The sequence below is a fragment of the Cydia fagiglandana genome, chromosome 1, assembly GCF_963556715.1.
Source record: "Cydia fagiglandana chromosome 1, ilCydFagi1.1, whole genome shotgun sequence".
NCBI lineage: Eukaryota > Metazoa > Arthropoda > Insecta > Lepidoptera > Tortricidae > Cydia > Cydia fagiglandana.
In genome coordinates, this window is record NC_085932.1 from 15,149,917 (window position 1) to 15,165,687 (window position 15,771).

At 36.1% G+C, this 15,771-nt stretch overlaps 2 protein-coding genes across 17 annotated transcripts in view; one reads left to right on the forward strand and one right to left on the reverse strand.

Annotated features, from left to right (window-relative positions):
- LOC134665706 (CUGBP Elav-like family member 1) overlaps positions 1 to 15,771 on the forward strand; it is a 385,067-nt gene that overhangs the window by 268,259 nt on the left and 101,037 nt on the right. For 14 of the 16 annotated variants that reach the window (XM_063522758.1, XM_063522669.1, XM_063522678.1 and 11 more), the window contains one exon: positions 11,656 to 11,704. In XM_063522758.1, the coding sequence (XP_063378828.1) occupies positions 11,656 to 11,704 (49 nt within the window). Of the gene's footprint in view, positions 1 to 11,655; positions 11,705 to 13,919; positions 14,200 to 15,771 lie in introns of those variants that run through there. The other 2 variants (XM_063522766.1, XM_063522774.1) reach the window with 2 other exon arrangements.
- Positions 1 to 15,771, reverse strand: part of LOC134665897 (mesoderm induction early response protein 1) — a 242,434-nt gene that overhangs the window by 79,469 nt on the left and 147,194 nt on the right. The gene's annotated exons all lie outside the window — the stretch shown is intronic.

The following is a 15,771-nucleotide window of genomic DNA, read 5'->3' on the forward strand; positions in this document are numbered from 1 at the left end:
ATAACGCGGCATTACTCGAAAGTCTTATTAAAATAACCGCATTGAATAGTGTAGCACGAATTATTGGTTATCTGGGTCCGATCACCCGGGCGAACCGGGCGAAATGATGTATGGCCGGATAAGACAATGTAGCGAAAAGGTACCGCCCGGGTCGACCTTTCAATTTCCTTGAGTGTCCGGCTCGGAGTCAATATTGCGGTCTTTATTTCTTTGTCTACAGGGCCGTGATGACTTCAGCCCTTAATGCTGATATGCGTTTGTGGAAAAAATCTATTGTTAGGAGTGTAGGTATGTTATTCTGCGTGAGTATTTTTGTAGATATTTTTAAGGCTTTTCTTACAACTAAAATACAACCTTATTTTTGCAATACCACTATGACAACTAATGGACGTCTAAGCGTCTTCATAGTTATAATTTTATTACTGCGGTCACTTTTTTAGGATTTGTTATTAAATTCGGAACACTTAGGTATAGCCTCGCAATATCCGTCCATCTGTCATTCTTTATACGTTCACATCTCGTCTTAAATAGTAGGTACTTATGAAGCGTAATAGGGATACCCATACCCAATAACGACAATAGCTAATGAACTTGGCGATATTTGCACCGTTTTTGAACGAACTCTGTTTGAATATTAAGCTTTTATTTAGTGCAAAGCAACTTAATCACGATTTTGAGAATTGGTGACAAAAGTTTATGGTCTACTTTGTCCTAAAAGCTAACAATAAAAAAAAAGAAAGGTGGGTAACCCAGCCAACACCCAGCTGTAAAAAGGTAAAAAGGAACATTACTCAGGCATATTAACTAGTAATTACCTTACTTGTAATAAAGTTAGACATGTTGATGCCTGTCCTACGGTAAAATAAAGTAGTTTATAGCATTTTTGTCAAGAAGAGATCATAGGTATCAATATGAAACTTACCAGGTTTTAATGTTACGCAACCCTACTTCTGCACACACGCCATTTGCGATATTCGGCCGTGCCGACGACGTCCACCCGGGTATGATTGATCACCGACCAAGTGGTCCGGATAAGACAATGTACCGGAAGGAACGACCGGACCGCCTGCCGGTACAAACTGTCCGGTTTATTTCTTTCTCTGCTTTCCTGAACTCGCCTCTTATTTCTGCGCTGCATTGAAGTTTGAACTTTAATGTGTACCCGACAAGCATTCTGTTACAACTTTACTGTTGAGTAAGATGCGAGTTTGCAGAATTATACAGCCGATTTGTTCGGTCAAGCTGCCTGTTATATGATGCGAGATAATCAACGTATAGAGGATATATTTTTTCAATATACTCTGTGTCACTTGTTTAGCATTGCTTAGTTTGTACTTGTAAAGTAAGTACCTTTAAGAAAAGCTATAAAATTTATGACGAAATTAATTATTAAAAAAGGCCCTGCGCTATACTCCATAATACCCATGTTTTGCCTAAAAGCCTTACATCATTATGAAAAAGAGCTGATACTCTACGATACAAACAGCTGGATCAATTTCTATCACACATCGAAATCGGTCTATCCTTTGGAAAGCTGCGATACCACAGACAGACATTGAAGATGAAGACATTTAAAGTATAATAGTTTTAGAGAAAAGTCATATTAAATGAATTCGGATTCCTTTTTCTGCGGAACCCCCAAGAATTTTTCAATCAAACTTTTCACAACTGCATGTAAGTAATTGTAGAAAAAAAAATCTGGTCATAATGTTTTTGTCCTTCCCTTATCTTGCTACAGCCTTTGAGTTAATCCGGTTCCCTCATAATGTTATACTTTACAGGAAAGCGATCGGTAAATATCTACATGTATTTCGTACATAAGTGCCAAGAAACTCGTTGATACGAGCCCGCGTTCCAACACGCAACCTTTGGTTTGAAAGTCGCACCTTACCGCTAGGCTAAAGACGTTATCGATCCAAGTGAATAACATTACCAGGATTATTCTCTGAATTCTAACCCCGGTTGCCTCGCAGTGAAGTTTGCTATTTATTGCCCACATAATTGCCCAAAGACGTTCCCTCAGTCGTTCGGAGCGTATTGGAAACTGTTATAATAGCCTCCGAGTACTCGGGCGCCACTAACTTCACACTCTACCAGCTACGAGTTACAACCTCACTCTACTAGGATGATATTAGTCTTCACAAGCGTTTGATGTGATCTTACTTTTAACAAATGTAACGAGACCTCTCAATTTATATTAATTCCCCCTTTGATTCTCCGAATGTCTAAGGTGCGTGGCGGGTGAGGAGATCATGTTGAATCGGCGCTAGCTACTCGTATTTCGATAGATATTTCGTTATATCTGTTTCCAATTGAAGTCGGTTCACGTATCTTCGGATTGAAATCGTGGTCTATCGGTTTACAACGAGTTTTCATAGCGGTGTATCGGAGCCCGGTAGATATTTTACTCCGTTCCGTCGGGTCTTGGAATTATTTTTGCGTTTGTAAGGCGATCGAAGAAGATTGCATTTTTCTATTATACATTGCATCTAGCGGATTTTCGTTTTGGTTGAATAGCGCCGCATGGATGATGGAAAACATTGAATATAGATTATGTATAGGTAGGTATGTATAAAGCACCTAGTTACGATAAAATATATTTTGTTAATGACAGACTGATTTGCATAGTTAGTCTAGTTTCCCATATCCCAGCATTCATCATTAACCCTCTACAAAGCGTTTTCGCTACATACCGGGAAACCCATGCTATCGGCTACGATCGTAACTCAGCGGTGAATGTGTTAAAACAAAATTAAAGCAATTAATTTATTAAATGCGCAAGCAGAATATGATATAATATTTCTGGAATTAACCACCACATTTTTTTGCATAAATATCTAAAAATACCACAATGGAGTCAAACAACAGTACCTACATCAAGCAAGTCCGCAAAGCATTGACGTCTATTACTATAAGCTACTTATATATCTAGACAACGATTTTTTTTGTTTCCGCTTTACAACCCACCTAGAGACCTATTTTCTAGCTAGCTAAAACTTGGAATGGTCTCCTAATTTTTGTCATTAATTGATATTGTGGTCAAATGCTTTCAAAATGCCAAAACAATCATCACGTCCAAACTTTTCTATACCTAATCCAAATTGTTGTGATTTTAATTTCTTGTTATGTACCAGAAATGTCACTATTAACAGCTGACAATTGAAATTCATAACAGTCTCAGAACAATAAATTAAAATCAGAATCTGGCTCCTTGTCACTCCAACCGTCCAATTTTCTAGTTCTAAACTAAGTTCAATAATGAATACAAACCCAAAAACATACAACACTTCAAAACTCTATATAACCACATACAAATTGAAGTGGTACCTTTCTACATAATCTTATCTAAAAGCGTACTGGTAAAATAAACCCTAACAAGTTAATTAAGTACTTACATCCCAACGAGGTCAGTTAAGTGGCCGCGTAAGAACAGAATGAGGGTTTCGAGTCTCAAAGGGGTGAAGTTATTTGTGAAATGTCCTACCCGCCTGGGCATCGTATAGGACTATTCGTATAGAAGATAAGAATTTGGTCAAGCAAGACTGCCACTCTATGCGAAGGGTTCCATTTACAAATAATTCGTAACTAATATCGTCGTCGTCGTATCGTATCGTGGCGATTAAATAAAAGTATAAATATTACATCGCATGAAATTGTAAGTAGTCCGTGAGTTATTTAGTATTAAATCTAGATCAAATTTATAACCTGGTATTACAATCAGAATGCCTCGTGAGGTTAGATATTTCGTTTTGTCATATTTATGAAGCTAGTATTACTAGAAACTTTTTGTTTTCAATACGGATACAACATTTTCACGTCATAGCGGTACCCTGGCGAGCCCTAATCGAACCGAATGAAACGCGCAAGATGGTCTCAGACGAATTAAAAAGGGCACGCTTGGCTCTTTCATTATTGGCATTCCAACTGATGGTCGTAATATCTGGAGTAATACGAGCGGCTTTGCGTTATTGCATTGATAGCTTTTTTGGCCAGGTTGACAGGCGGGGCGAGTAATAAATTAAATTAGAAGTATATGTACATGTCCTTTTAACATTGTATTTATTTAGATCTTTGTTACTCAATCTTTTAGATCTTTGTCGCACAACGATTGAATGAAATTCACCACACACACAATTATATCTTTTAAATAAACTAGTGTAAAATCTAGGGTGATTTAGGCATCAGTTGGTAAATTCAAAACATCGTTAATAAAACGTATTTATACCCCAAGCTAGACCAGAAAAAAATAAAATGACAATTAGTCATATTGACACAGAATATCTTCTACTCTAGCATTTTTGACGAGTTTTTAAACTTTATTACTTCATAGTATGTGCAATTGCTTATTGCTAAATGAATCTAAAGAACTGACTTTCATAATAGCGCGTAAGCATAGTAGAGTTGGCACATTCGAATCCCTAAAACAATACTTACGGCCAGTTAACGCCGGGAACGTCACGTTAAACGTTTATGCGCCCATTTGTTGGCATCGCACGTGACAGGGTAGTGGTGCATTCACGAACGATCCCGTTCCAGTAATATGTCGCTTGGCACTTTTGGAGATGCGCGTCACGTGCACAACTAGATTCGACTGTTGTGAAATAATGTTGCAGTAAGTATGTATAAAAAAGATTTTTTTTACGTAATTGCAAAGTAGCCAGCAGAAAACTTGCATTATGAAGTTAATTTACTGAAATACTTAATGATTCCACATTCTCTCTCTCTCTTAGCTCTCGCTGCTACAAAAAAATTCTATCTAAAGTTTCATTTTCGATAAAAGCTTTAATTGTCGACTGCTAACTGCACTTTTCGTTGCAGGTAAAAGCTGCTTATTGAGACAATACTATCAAGCCCGAATTCTTGATTATGTTACTACAGACTTCATTTCCTAATTTAAATTTCTTTACCATGGGACCACTCAATCATTATATGTAATTGTAATGTAACATGATGTGAAAATTCTGACTTTTAACGTACCTACAAGATAAAATAAAATTAATCAATCTGATTTCAGGCGATCACCCATATTATTTAACAGATGAGTGAAAATTTATTAAATCTTGTATAGAATCAGCCACCCCCGTATTGGCTGTGTATGGCGGGTAATGTTTTAGGTGATACAAGATATACATAGGTATACGCGATTGTACTCATTACTGTGAGCAACTTTTTTTATAAAAGAAACCCTGAAATCGCAAAAAAGAACAGATGATCCATTCTAGTTCAATTTGACAATTTTATAGAAACTAGGTTTTTTGTGATTTCAGATTTACTCTAGCAAAAGTTTATCATGCCAATGAGTGAAATCTCGTACCTACATTATAATAATATTGTATCACCTAAAAATTACACCCGGTACACAACTATACCCCCACCCCCCACTCCTAGACAAAGGCCTCTTTTCATGCGCGAGAGAAAATGAAGTACTTAATATGAATATTGGAGTCTCTCATATTGTCTTATATCATTTTATCTGATGTGAAAAAAATCATTGAAATAACAAGAATTAAAATTGAATTAGAATTAATTTGGTCGTCGCTGAATGCTCGTTCTGTTTGCTTCCCCTGTAGCAACCTAATCCCGGATAAAAAGGATGGGATTACACAATACGTGAACAGGTATTCAATGCACAAGCAGTTCAGTGGATACGAAGCTTCAAACAAAAAAGATTCGTCGACAAATTTAGAAGTTCATTCCCTTTATCCGCTCCATTAGTTCGGGACGATTTTGGGACCCTCTAACCTGGCTCTTCATTGGCTTACTTCCAAAAACAAACACCGACTAAATTTTACTGAAAATTTTAAAACCTGTGAGGTTTAAATTGTCGTTTTAAAAAAATATTTATTAATGCTGTTAAGAACGGGATATTTGCCTTGTATATTTAAGCTGCCGATATTTCGGGACTGTCGCATGTACCTTCTTCATTGACGTAGTAGTAGTGCTGTGGCGCAATGACCCGAAGTGGGTCTTGGCTTCCGACACCAAATGCTGCTCTGTCCTGTCCAGTCGACGTCGCCGAGTTGGCTAAGATCTTCATTGACGTTCTGCAAGTTTAATATTGTCTACCTGCATACCATAACGTTTTACGCTCTTTCTATTCGCTTCAAACCACGTCGCACGGACCGCACCGTGTCGTCAAAAAAAGGTATCCAACAAAAAAAATGTCCGTCTTAATCATTTCTAAATATCTGTTTACGTAATATAAAAACTGTTTGTAGGTACATTTAAAAGAAATTTATACAAAAAGTACACCTAGGTTAAATGATTAAAGTCATTAAAATATCTTAATTATTACAGAACGCACACTTTTACGTACCTAAATAAAATTATAACAATGCAAAATTATGAACTAAGATAACTTTTCAATATTCGATTTGATGACTATTATACGACTACTGCACGTCATGGCACGCTGACTAAATTGGCCTCGTCTTGTAATCGTCCTAGCCGCGACGGGGACAATGTGGCACTCATTGTAATTGCCGAGAGCTTCCGCGGCCTCCCTGCGGGATTGACACGACACTAAAATGGAGGCTTGATATCACTTTACATTTATTAAATGTACCTATTTTATAGTTACCTGAATAAAATATACACACTAATATATGAAAAATAAATTCAATCATGAAATAATACGTGTTGATATTAAATTGCTCCATTTCGTCAGCTGTCCGACAAATATGGTACCTACTCGTTGTAACCATCGCTGAATAAAATTCTACAGACTAACTACCTAATATTTATTTTAATAATTTGACTTTCATCTCATTAAGCTTACTTTAGCTGGACAGCAAGCCAGCAAGACTATAAGTCATAAAGTCGTTAAGGAAGATGTATCATAAAGCCATGTGAACACTTATTTACGTAATTCAAGAAACATTTAACGGTAAATCTTGACAAACTGTGGCAAGATGCGCCCAGTCCTTTAAACAAACATTTAAAAAAGTAACTTAATCCGACTTAACCTACATATGTTCACTAATTTTCTAAGTGAACACGTGCAGTTACAAAACATACGTACGGTACTCATCGATGTCCTGGTATATTTAAGTACGTACTATATATTCCTACCAAATATTACCTATATTTTCGAGATAGGCAAATGTTTCCTTTATCGCAGTCGTAACGCACCTTTCCGATCGCCACGTGCCATCCACAATTTTTTCCAACAACGTCCCCCCTACCCGTATAATAAGCCTAAAAGCCCTTTGATTTCGGCCCTTTCCTATTTTTCTTCAGGTTTTCACTCACCTTTGAAGGGACTAACGATTTCGAGCCAAAGTCAAAGCCGGCCATTTTGACCACGGTCACACTACAAAGGTATTATTGCCCTTTATGTTCTTATGTTTCTTCAATTTTACATATACTCTTGAACATATATTTCGTTGAACAATTCTTTGAGTTAGCAGACTATTATTTCGTTCATAGGATTGGATCTTTTTATGTCTAGAGACCCTTTTCAATACGAGAGTGATTGGAAGATTCTGTGATGCGTGGACATAGCTTAGCTTTTGTAGTTTTTGCCGAGTTTCCCTTTAGCGGGAGTATACGAGTATAATAGGTATATGTTACGTCGGCCAGCAAAAAGCTCCTGCGACTACATAAAAAGCAATAAGAGAACGTTGTGTGAGAAACGAGTACACAAGTTACACAACACATAGGCATTTGTTTAAAATTGATGTGTTCAAATTTTATTTAAATACTGAATCCGATATAACGCTACATCGAATTTCAGCCGATGGTCCCGGGTTCAAACCTTAGTGAGTGCATTGATTTGTGGTATGTGCACGAATATTTGATCCTGAGTCTATGCATTTACAAATTATTTATATGTGTAGGTATTACATATAATATCGTTGTTTAAGTACGCACAACACAAGCCTTATTGGGCTTACTGTGTCCCATAATATTTATTTTTTATTAATTTATATAGGTAAAAGATTACGTTAAGATTACCTAATTGAAACTGTTGATTAACCCATGAGTTACGTTTTGAAATTGTTTATTCAATGAACGGGTTTAGTGGGATCCTGCGGTTTCATAATTAAAACTTTATCGCCTCCCAATTGTTGACTGGGTTTATTTAAATGCAGAAAACATTTTGTTTGCTTTGTGCATGTGTTCGGAATATGTTAAACTCAAACGGTTTAACGTACGAGTTTCCTATTCATATTATAGTTTTCTAGCAATCGCATTATATCAAACCTTAATTAGTGCGATGAACTATAGACGTTTAATTCTCGTATCAGTTTTCCGGCGCAAAATTGAAGCTGCTCGACAATCACACTATGACATTTTAATTAACTACCCAATCAACTAATGGTTTGATTAAGTAGTAGCTATCAAATTAATGGACACCTGTCATATCAATTAAATTTTAGAGTAGTAGTTCACCTATGATCACTAAAATTGCTTGGCTAACTAGAACGCTCTGGCTTGGGGAAGTTAAGCCAGGCTTATGTAGGCTTAGTTTAGCTTAGATTAACGCGTCCGCTATAAGTGACAAATCGTTCATTTTGCACACCGCCCGAAGGTCCCGTGATTGATGATCAGTTAATAATAATAGACACATTCTTACATTAACTTTATGTAAGTTTTTACGCAAAACTAGCGTGCTATAAACTACTTAACTCTTCGCCAATAATATATATATAGTCCTCCTCATCGATTTCGATGACGGCTACCTCAAAAAATTACGGATTACGCCTGTTATGGGCCCAAATGTGGCTGGCCAGGCCGAACTTGGTCTTAAAGACTCTTCTGCAGGTGTTACTACGTTTCATAGGGACGTTTAAATTCAGATTACATTTTTAGAACATCAATAGAACCTGTGGAGTAAACTAAACGCTTATATAGATCTCTTTTAACCCTTATATATAGCGCCTAATGTTAGCTGGGATGGTACGTTCTGAAGTTAATCCTCATGTCATGGTGTCCATTAAAATCATGGTTCTGTTACTGTAATAATCTTTATATTTATAAGATACACAAATGAATATATATTTGTCAAAAAATTCGCTGATGATAACAAGAAATAACTCAAAATGTAGTCAATATGATGGGTGCTGAGAAAGGGGCGGTTACAGGGTCTGGAGCCTAGGGTGGCAAAGAAATCCGCCACTGTCAGAACTCCCTTTTGAAAAATGTGAGAGTGCTTTATTATCACAACGTTTTACATTGTAAAATATTTATTTATGGCGTTGATTATTAATTACATCGCAATATCGGTATTTGACAAATGGTAATAAAACAATAAATTTCCAAACTCCATTAAGTGCTGGAAACATATCATTATCTCATTAGTAGTAATTATAGCCACATAAACGCATTACTCAATAAGACGCCGCGTCCGTCCGCGCCGCCCAGAAATAAACTAGGCGTTGAGAGATTGGACTAGTCCACCTGACCAAGCGGTTGACATACATGTCTTATGTTTAGTGGTTTCATGTTTTTGGGTAGACAGAACATTACTGCTTCCTAACGGCGCGATTCGGGAAACGAATTTTAGAGTTCACTAGATAAATGAAATAGTAAAGATATGTGACGGTCCACGAAAAAATGTACCTTATGGCGGCTGGCGCTTACGTTGCACAGCGCCGCAATAATATTATTGCGGCGCCATAAGGTACCTTTTTCCGTGGAACGTCACAAATCCTTACTATTTCATATCTAGTGAATCTCTTATTCACATCCCGATTCGCGCCGTAAGTTGATAGCGCCAAACTACTTACAGTAAGTATCTCATGTTATAAAACTATGACAATAATATGTAATGTTTTATGATTGAATTGAATGCTATAATAATTATTTAACACGATACTCCAACTTTCCTTTAAAATCATCTTACATTCAGCTTACTGTACCACTAGCTCAAGCCATATGATCATGAATCTCAATATTTTACAAACCTAATTTTAATAAATAAACTTTTTGAGCGAACTTAAATGTAATTTAACTTGTCCTATTTGCCATGTTTTGATTAGTTAATCTCAACACCGAAGTCTGAAGTCACTCTAAAACATCAATCGATCGACTGTTTACTGTTTGCATTTAGCCACCGGGCTTTGTTTACGAATTAATTAAATAGTTTAATTTGTTTACTGTCGATAGGGGTGACATTATCAAACAGTGAAAGTATGAAATATAACCAACGCCCAATTTACGCAGTTTGATCTCTCGTTGTCTCATAAATATGTAGTGGCAGACCGTAAATCCTCATATCATCGTCATTGCTTGTAAATACCTACGCTGTAAAATAAAAAGTCTCATAAAAGTTATTTAATTACCAATTTAAAAAGTATAACGGAAAAACGATAATATTGTCTTCGACTATGTTATATACGGATTATATCACGTATATTTTCACTGATATATTTTAATTTCAGTATACGCGGTTTAATCTGTCAAAATTGGTTTATTTCGGTAGAACCGGTTTTGTCCAAAATTTTAAGAAATTCGCACCTTTGCCGAACTTTTATTATAAATTTCAAGCAAAAGTATTACATATATTATAACGTATTTTATTTTTATTAAATGTATTTTATTGAAAACCTTTTTAAAAGTAGGTAAATATGCTCACGCTGCAGTCCATTAGTTCTCAGGAATCGACAACCCTGGTACAATTATTTCCGGTAAAAATGTAAAACTGACAGCGAAAGGAGCCTTTTAACTTTTTGATTTATTTGCTGCAAAAGAAGCAGGCTGAAGGGATCAAAATATTTAACGATCTACTTAATTAGTGTTGGCAGCAAAATATTGTATAACTAAAAATATTCGAACAGCACGGTCGTATAAGCCTTAATGGTACTGGTTCTTAAGCCTTTTCGACAACCATTTAACATATTGAGTTGTTGACAACATCAGTCATAAACAGACAATCGCTATCTTTGGTAGTTATGTGTCAAATACGTAGTCCGATTTGGTATTGTAACATGTACCTTAATAGGTTAGTAGGTATAAGGTATTTATAAATTATAAATGTGCGCACTAGATCGGTAGGCAATTAACATGTCATTGGGTATTCCCTGTTTTAATATTAATTAACATAAGGATAAACAAGTTTGCCTTAAATTATGAATTATTGATCAATATTTATAGTTCATAATATAATATATTTACTGTTGGTTCAGAGTTCCGAAATCATTCTGCCACTCACTTTACCATATCAATTATAGTGGAATTTACCTGCAGTGGAAATGTGCAGTACTTTTTATACAATTACTACTAATTGCGAAAAAATAAAGGGCTCTACTTTAATATGCAACCGCAGCAAGCCTATCCTCCAGTTTGTGATAAATCGAATACGTGCATAGGATGCTAGAGAATTGTTATTTAATAGAGGAAACTTCTAGTTAAAACATACTAATGTAATGTATATAATTAAAACGTGTCAAATAATGATTAACAAATATTGAATTAACAAGCAGATCCTTAAAACTAGAAAATTGCCACTAGGTACCCCCTAAACAAATAAGTTACTTTTGTCCGCTGTTTCTAAACAAGATTTCCGAGATGATGAGGTGAAAAAAATATTGTTGAATAATCAAATAATCTCTTTTTTATACAAATCATCAAAATATGATTTCCCAAAACGCGATAATTTTCTTCGTTTTATAAGGTTCTTATATTTAGTAATTTTTATTTGTTTATTTTCAGATGCACCATCCAATCCAAATGAAACCGGCTGACAGTGAAAATAGAAATGGTAAGTTTACTATCTCATTTATCTCTGTGGTCTAACTCTCATCTAGCCGGCTATTGACGGGCTAAAACTTTAAAAAAGCACCAATCAATGCATAATAGCCCTTCTCTTAAACATGGCAGAAATACGCCAAAATCGACGAAAGCTCGATTTGAAAATTTTAAGTCCTCGCAACATGCTTTCGGGGCAACTATAATAGAAAATTTAACGGAGAATATTACAGGCGTATTCTATTCTTGATTATAGGATATGAATTCAATTTGGATTAGATATGGATCGGATCTTTCTCATCTATCAGTTTCAAAACATTTTTGGATGTGACTTTAGACACTGACGACCGGATCCACATCTAATCCTGATCGAATCCAAAACCTATAATTAAAATTAGAATACACCTGTTACATTCATTGGGTTTTTAGGGTTCCGTACCCAAAGGGTAAAACGGGACCCTATTACTAAGACTTCGCTGTCCGTCCGTCCGTCCGTCCGTCCGTCCGTCTGTCCGTCTGTCCGTCTGTCCGTCCGTCCGTCCGTCTGTCTGTCACCAGGCTGTATCTCACGAACCGTGATACCTAGACAGTTGAAATTTTCACAGATGATGTATTTCTGTTGCCGCTCTATAACAACAAATACTAAAAACAGAATAAAATAAAGATTTAAATGGGGCTCCCATACAACAAACGTGATTTTTGACCAAAGTTAAGCAACGTCGGGAGTGGTCAGTACTTGGATGGGTGACCGTTTTTTTTTTTCCTTTTTTTTGTTTTTTGTTTTTTTTTGCATTATGGTACGGAACCCTTCGTGCCCGGTTTTTTTTTATATCTTAAACCATTTTCCTGATAACATTAAAAAAACGGGAAAATTGGATACAAAAGTGGCGGAAAAAGGAAAAGGATCTACTTGACAAGCTGCTTATACTCTTATTTTATTCCAAGTTATGCCAAGTTTCTAGCGGATGGAGGACTTATCAGTTTAATAGATTTAATAAATGGCATTTTACTAAAAAAAAACAGTTAACAATATTTAGTTTCAGATGTTTTTTCCTTATAGAACTACTAAACCAAGACCATATTTTTGTTTGCGGTTTTAAATTAATACCTAGCTAAGTTTCCTACTCAGTGTGTATGCTGCTTTGATAATCAATTTAAGCTAACGTATTTTCCCTGTGTTTGGCTGATTGTTGATAACACAGTAACGTCCAACGTTTACTGTGTGACAAATCGATTTAGTACTATCGCTAACTATCGAGTTACTTGCCTGGCAATGATCGACATACAGCACACCCCAAGTATTCCCAGTATTCAAGACTAAATAGCTCTTACTCGAACGAAATATGGACTATAATGAAAGTCGCCCGGCGTACATCGACGCACGTGGGGAGAATATAATGCGGCATACCTATGTACGTACCGCGCAGATGTGTTTGAAAAACACATGCCATATTCAGGTGCTGAAATTGCAAGACACATTTCTGCATTACTGTAAATTAAATTATTATAACTGTTTTAACCATTTTATTTTTCAATTGCAACATTCGCAAAGCAAAATGGAAAAAAAAATAATTAGGTAGTCATTTCGTATATTCAAAATTATTGATATTGTCCTAAATTGAAACGGTTTCTGAGTAGCTCACAGAAAAACAGTTTTCAAAAACAATTACAAAAATTTACTTTTTGTAGAGATAGAGCAAAGATTAGGTACCTAAATAAAATCTAAAGCTAAAGCTTTCTGACTGAAGCTGTAATCTAAAATAATATTACTTTATCTTCAGTAAGAGATACGTATGTCCTATTTCTACCCAATTGATTTAAAATAAGCTGGGCCAAACATATTTACTACTTGCAATGTTTATTTGCTTACAAAGTGGTTACAAAATTGTATACAGGTTGCAATTCCTGACCTCATAACTTGTTAATTAATGGCTAGATTTAATACCGTCCCATCCCATCTTATGTGATTGTTAAATCCAAACGTACAAGGTTAACTTCAACATTAGGTAGTCTGAAAAAATAATTGAATCTGTTACGTCTAGCGTGCAGCTACTTGATCAGCTGTAAATCGACCGGTTAATCCCAAAGTGTAAACACACAAATCAACGGAGTTCTACGGAAGCAATAATGACGTCACCAACATAAATCGGGTATAGGTCGGGATCACACCTGGAGTTGTGAAAACCGTGTCAGACGGACTGCTCTTTAGTGGTGATAAAGGGGGGGAAGTGTACGGCAAGGGGGCTTTGGTGACAACGAAGAATGACTGATCGTCCGTCAGCGCGCGCGCACCTCGTGTACCGGCGCGCTAGTAGTTGCTCGGCCGCGGTTGAATGCAGACGTATAGCGTCATGTGGTGTGGTGCATGTGAAGTGAAGTGAAGGATGCGCGGTGACACGGGCGGCGCGCGCGGCAAGGCGGGCGCGGGCCGGTCCAACGGCGGCTACCCGCCTATCAGTGCCGCCTACTGGCTGCCCCCCTCGAACCCGACCCCCTACCATGTGCCAGGTTCGACCACGCATCGACGTGCTTCAAATTGTTTTAAAACCTTTGATGTCTGAATCATCCGATTGTTCTTTTCAAAGTGGTATGCTGATACCCGTACCTAATTTAGATCCCATCTAGACGTTACTTTCTGTTTGCTAGATAAAGGTTAAACTTTTCCCAGTTGGGAATACATTTTACATCATGTTACAAAATCTTCAGTGTCTCTACTTGTAGTGGTCAAATACCTAGGGATTTTTTGTGTGATTGTAGGTATTACGATTCGGTTCGTAATCGGGTTTTTGAGACCAAAGCAAAGACGAAATTTTGCCATTATGTCAAACTTACCTACTCTAGAATCATTCGACTTTGTTTTCCCCGTTGTAGTGACTAATAATGAGCGTTAATTATCCTTGTAATTATTCTGTCACGTCTAATGGAGTTGTTATCAACTTCGTGCAATATTTAACGCGGCTAAGCCTTTCGCTTTGCTTTTGAAATCGGTTTAGTTTAACATTTTTTTGTTTTAAAATCGAAATCGCTCTGACATTGACCGATATCGCGCGCGACGAAACAATCATCGATTTAAACAACACCGCGAAATGAGGCGAATACTTTAAATGCCGTCAAATACCTAAGATGTGTTTTCGTTTGTTTTTACAAATGCGAGTACATAATTTATGCGAGGTTAAGTATTTATCGAAACAGCAGCTTGCTAAATAGATTTACTGTTGCTATTTCACTACCTATATACACAAACGTTACATCACTTATTTATACGAGTATAAAGTACCTAGTTGCTAGCGGAGGAAGGTCATTAAGTATCTTGTGTTTTATGCCAGCTTAATGTTTTCTTTAAGTATACTGAAGTTTCATTTCTGATGTCTTACTACTGTGTATCATCTTTTAATAGTTTGAATTACAATGGCTTTATACGCAAGATATTTAAAACATTATGAACACAACTTAAATATGATACTATCACGTTTAACAGGCCAATTCGAGTTCTAGTTATTCGATAAGTTCGATATGATATTGATATGTGTCAAAAGTGACGTTTTTAAGAAATGTCACTTTTAACACTGACGGATCGGTATCATATTAGAAACATATCGAATAACTAAAAACACTATTGGGCCTGTAAGAGACTTAAATAATGGATCAGTAACGTTTAATTGATGATATCGAATTTTCGTGCTTGCGCATACGTAAATAGTCCAAGATTAGCATAATAGCCGTTTATAATTTTTAATTAAACCATACAACATTCATTCAAAATATGTAAAAATGCACATTTTACATTCCTAGCTACCAAAAATATTATCTGTCCGTATGTACAATACCGACAGACAAAATTAGCATAAAATAATTGTAAAAGAAAAATCACAATATACTATGATTTTGTTTATTTTCTTTAAGTTGATGTAAAACATAAATTTCACTAAAAAATAGATTTCATAGAGATAAGTAGGTACAGTGAAGTCCTACCTCATAGTTGCCTGATACCATTTTATATACACCTATGTACTGCTACCTATGCTAGCAGTCAATCCGTCTAATTTGGTTACCGTCTGATTAATGTCTCAATGCATTCTA